This window comes from Mus pahari, chromosome 11, assembly GCF_900095145.1.
Source record: "Mus pahari chromosome 11, PAHARI_EIJ_v1.1, whole genome shotgun sequence".
Classification (NCBI taxonomy): Eukaryota; Metazoa; Chordata; class Mammalia; order Rodentia; family Muridae; genus Mus; species Mus pahari.
This window is the reverse complement of record NC_034600.1, coordinates 22,030,859-22,036,084: the sequence shown is the minus strand read 5'-3', so window position 1 is coordinate 22,036,084 and position 5,226 is coordinate 22,030,859. Positions and strand designations below refer to the sequence as shown.

The 5,226-nt window shown below is 44.0% G+C and overlaps 1 protein-coding gene across 1 annotated transcript in view; it reads left to right on the top strand.

Annotated features, from left to right (window-relative positions):
* Nucleotides 1-5,226, top strand: part of Atp6ap1l (ATPase H+ transporting accessory protein 1 like) — a 23,435-nt gene that overhangs the window by 12,350 nt on the left and 5,859 nt on the right. Inside the window, exon 5 of the mRNA XM_021208804.2 lies at nucleotides 3,033-3,083. Within this exon, the coding sequence (XP_021064463.1) occupies nucleotides 3,033-3,083 (51 nt within the window). The remainder of the gene's footprint in view (nucleotides 1-3,032; nucleotides 3,084-5,226) is intronic.

The window sequence follows — 5,226 nt, the reverse complement described above, 5'->3', positions numbered from 1 at the left end:
TCCGGTACCTGCAGCGTCCTAACTGACCAAACGGTGAATTAGCTACGCTGAGATCAGGCCGTCGGCTCTTTGCTCCAAAGCGCAGTGTGGTTCTAAGTTTCAGTGGGAACCGAGCCCACTGGGCCGAAGCCCCTGGTGGGTTGCGTCTGGGCACTTGCCTCACCAGGTGATGGGTGACTTGGAGTGGCTTTATTCTGAGGGTTAGCTCATGGGTGCAGAACAAGCCCGTGTGGTCCATTGGAAGAACTACAGAGATTTTTTTTTGGCCACACCCGGTATAGTTCGTTTCTTGAAAGGGCTTTTTTCTTTTTTTCTTTTTTTTCTTTTTTTTTTAGTACTTTGATAGACAGTCAAAATACCACCAGGGAAGGGATCTCTTGAAACTTTACTTCGTAAAGAAGCTTCGAAAGTGTTTGCAAACAGGCACACCAACGGCGTCTGAGTTTATCCTGTTAGGAGACACAAACATTTCTGTTATCAGTCTCAGTTATATGATTTGCCTGTGGTCATCACACGCCGTCTCCATAAACAGTTTATGATAAGGTTCAGTGTGGCCACTAATGTTTCTGTTCCTTGGAAGCAGGTCAAGTTACTGATGTCACAGGGCACTGACTTCCATCCCCCATGCTATTTGGTTTTGCTCTTTGGTTTCTGAAGGCACACTGAGGTGTTCTGACTTTTATTTTACTTCTTAGATATTTTATTGATGTAGCAGCAGCCTTCTTTGTACATGCAATTTTTTTCATATTTTCCCGTTATAACCACTTGCTCATCATTCTTATATTTCTAACCTTACGGACATATAGTGAAGAATAATAACTTGCATATATTCAAGTATATCATGCAATCACTTGCCATATATAGATGTACACATGTAATATCATCACCACAACCAAGACCATAAACATTTTCATCATGCTTCAAATATGCTTGTTACCCAACGTAATCTATCATCTGGGTCACTCTTCCTCCTGAGGGAACCATTGGTTATTTAAGTATGGTCATATAATATGCTCTCTTAGTTTTAGTGTGGCTTCTTTCACTTAACATAATGACTTAGGCAATCTTCTATGATCAGTGCCATGCTCTTTTTCATTGCCAAGTAATATTCCAATGTATGGCTATATGACAACTTAATTATCTGTTGACCCATTGATGATAGAACTTTGCTACTCTCATTTATGTAACTTTAAAGATAGTTATGAACATTCTTGCACAAGTCGTTGTGACAGAATGTGTTTTTGTAATTATTTTCCCATGTAGGAGTAGAAAGGCCAAACCATATCATATAGGCATAATTAACAGTCTATAAAACTGTTAAATTTTAATTAAAAAAACGTTTGGGTCACACATTGTAGCAAGGCTAGCTTAGAATGTACTACATGGTGTAGTATGGTCTTAGCTCATGGCAATACTGCTGCCTCAGTTTCCTTAGTGATGGTATTACAGGAGTGCAACATCGTGCCTGGCTCCAAACTTTAAAGAAGAAAGCCCCTGATTTTGAGTCAGGGTTTCTTATATTTAAAGTTGGCTTCAGATTTGCTCTGTAGTTGAGGCTGGCCTTGAACACCTGATTCTTTCGCCTCTACTTTCTGAGTGGGCGAATACCACCAACCCATTCTGCCTTTCCAGGATTACCCACTTGCTTCGTGTCCTCATCAGTGTGAAACTGAGAAGAAAGTCCTTCTCTAAAAGTTTCTCTGCAGTTAATACTTTCTGAAAAAAATTCACAGGCCTTGGGCTAAAGGATAAGCTTGGGAGTTAGTAAGACAGTTATGTCCTTAGGGCAATGTGTCTGCACCACAAAGAGCTGGAGAGCCAAAGGGACACATCTTCCTGCTGGAGACATTTATGAGACACAATCTAGATGCACAGCCATTCATGTCCTTCACGGTAAGCCAGCTGCTTCTGTCCAGAGGCTGATTAAAATTCTTCCACTTACCTCCTGGATAGCCGCCCAGGGCCTCCTCTCTCTTCCCAAGGAGAATGTGTCAACACTAAGGGACCAGATGCTTTTCTGTCATATTCAGGAGGAGAGGAAAAAGCCACCAACTCTCCACATGAACTCTGGACTCCTGACTTCCACTACAAACCCCAGATCCCAGTAAGGGTGGAATGAGATGTGGCTGTCATCATGCTACCCAGGGGGTGGACTGTGCCAAGAGATACGATGCTCTTGCTCCCGAGTGAATGGTTAATCTGTTTGTGACTCAGGAAAGCTAGTATTTACCTTCAGAAAAGTGCACACAGGTCCTAAAGTTGTGAGCTGCCTTTGTAAGACACTTTAATCATTCTGTTTGTTGTTCTATGGTGTGTAAATTTGTTTTTATTTTATGACAAACTAATGCCTAATGATGCTGAGCATATTTTAAATTTTATTATTTTTGACTCTCTGTCTCGTCTCTTCTCTCTCTCTCTCTCTCTCTCTCTCTCTCTCTCTCTCTCTCTCTCTCTGTATGTGTATTCGTGTACATGAGAGTAAATGCCCTCGAAGACCAGAGGCATGAGACCCCTGGTGCTGGGGTGACAGGTCTGTGCGAGCCTTGGTTTGTGACTCTCTCCCTTGGCTCTCAGTGCAGGAGTCACACTCATGCACCACCAGCCAGAGCCCTGTTTTGATTTCTTTCTTTTTCTCTTTTCTTCATTTTTGTATATTTTACTTGTTTTTTTATTTTTTATTTCCTTAATGGGTCCATTTGAGAAGTAAAACTTATTTATTGTAATAAAAATCCAGTTTATCACCACGTTTTATGGCTCAAGCAGTACCTATCCAAGGCTATATAAATATTCTAGGTTTCTGATGTAAATTTTGGTTTTAGGTGTCACATTGAGTTTCATGACCTGTTCTGAAGTATTTCTTTTTGAGTGTCTGTGCCTGTGCGGAGGTAAGAGGAGAACTTTCAGGAATCAGTTCTCTTCTTCCACCAGATTTCCGGTCGTCGGGCTTGGAGGCAGGCGTTCCCACCAGCTGGGCCACCTTGCCGTCTGAGCCACTCCTGTTTTGATGAACAATATTGTTTCCATTTCCTTAGGTTGTCTTTAAAGTTTGGTGATGATGAAGATCCCAAGGATATTGACATAAGGTAGGTAGCACTGTAGTTTTAGCACGCCAGATATATTATTCTCTGTTTAATTTACTCACTCCCTTGTGAGTGTCAAGGGCCAGGCCTATGCCCATCCTGTGACACAGTAGATTCCATATCTAAGTACACTGAGAGGTCACTGATGAGATCCTGTCGGAATGCCTACTACACACGAAGTCCAAACGGATCCCAGCGCTCTGAGAATTCAGCAGGTAAGGGGATCTTGTAGGAAAGTTTTTTTTATTATCATCATCCCCATCATCCCCATCATCCCCATCATCACCACCATCCCCATCATCCCCCCCACCACCTCCATCATCACCATCACCATCACCATCACTATTGAATTCTTTTTTAACTACGACCTAAACACCCGTACCCCTCACCCTCTCCAGTGAGGGGTTTAAGAGGACGTGAACCTGGGAACCCGGTCCTTTCCCCAGGAGAAAGAATAATTCGGAAGAGCCCAGTAGGCTTCAGGCTCGGTTTTAAGGTGATTCATTGTAGCTTCTTTGGACCGCCACGGAGAGATCTTTGCTGTCCTAATCCCCCGTAGACAGTCAATCAAGGTCCCCGTTTTTCACCGTTTACGATAGAAAGCTGCATCTACAGATAGTGGTTTATCTTGGTAGCCAGTCATCAACAAACTCAGAAGCCAAAAATGTTCATCATGTGTTCGGTAGCATGTCCCTCTAATCCCAGCACGAGGCAGATACCTGTCAGCTCGAGGCCAGCCTGGTAAACAACGAATTCCAGACAAACCGATGTTACACAGGAAGATCCTTTTCAATATTTTTCTTTCCATAAAAAGATCTATAATTTTTCAGCAGTTGGTGACCCAGACATCTGAGGGCATAATTTTCCCCCCACAGTGCACTCAATGTAGGCAGAAGGACCTGAGTATGTTCCCATGTTAAAAACCTATGTTAAAGATAGCTGGGTATAGTGGCTGCTTATAACCCCAGTACTGGAAAGTGAGGACAGGTAGACCTGTGGGTCTCACTGGCCGTATAGGACAATGAGAGCTCCGTCTTTAAAAAAATCTTAAAGAATAAAGAACTAAAAATTAAAAGAGGTGGGCAGCTGCTGATGAACAGCAGCTGAGGTGGTTTTCAGGCCTCACACGATTGCACACACATGCGCATGCGCACACAGAACAGGCCTTCCCTTCCTACAGGATGAACTTTTTAATGAGATAAGCACGTGTGTGTTCAGCAGGGGATGCTAACAAAGGCGCTCTCTCCTCCCCTGAGCTCCGTTCTGTGGTACACTTTGGCTATGTAGAAATACTTAGGAGTCTTCGATAAAAGCTTCTGTATTCAGGCTCGTTTGAGTGTGACTACACATCCTGCCTTTCTCTCAGAAACTCGAAGCATAACTATTTATTCAAACACCCCAAAAGATAAGTTTTTAAGGGAAAACTGGCTTTTTATAACTGAGTAATTCAGTGTATCTGGGTTTGACCACGAACAGCTTTGTCCCTCAGGACAACTGCCCCCATACCATAGGATGCTTCACAGAGCATACACTAGAACATGCACACTACCATCCTCCAGAGAAACATTCTCTTGGCTGTTGGTAATGAACCTGAGGCCTTGTGCTTGCTAAATAAGCACTCTAGCCCTAAGCTACATGCTCAGCCCTTCCAAGAGCCTTCATGAGGAAACAGGATCCACTAGGTAACCAAGCAGATGTGCACACTTGATTTAAAAACATGACGAACCTTTGATTTGTAATAGCACTGTTCCCCAACTAGAAAATAACCTTGTAAATCCTCGTCTCCCTCCTCCCCTCCCCTCCTCCTCTTTTTCCACCTATCCCCCTCTTCCACCTTTCCCTCTTTCCCCCTCTTCTTCCTCCTCCACTTCCCTCCTCTCCCTCCTCCTCTTTCTCTCCCTCTTCTTCCTTCCTCCTCTTCCCCCTCCTCCTCTTCCCATCTCCCCCTTCCCCCCTTCCCCCTCTTCCTCCTCCTTTACTCCCTCCTCCTTTTCTTCCTCCTCTCCCTCCTCCTCTTTCCCCTCCTCTTCCCCCTCCTCCTCTTCCTCCTTCCTTTCTTCTCTTTTCCTTCTTCTTCTTCAGAGGCCCTTCCTCCTCTTCCCCCTCCTGCAGTTCCCCCTCCTCCTCTTCCCCTTCCTCTTCTTCC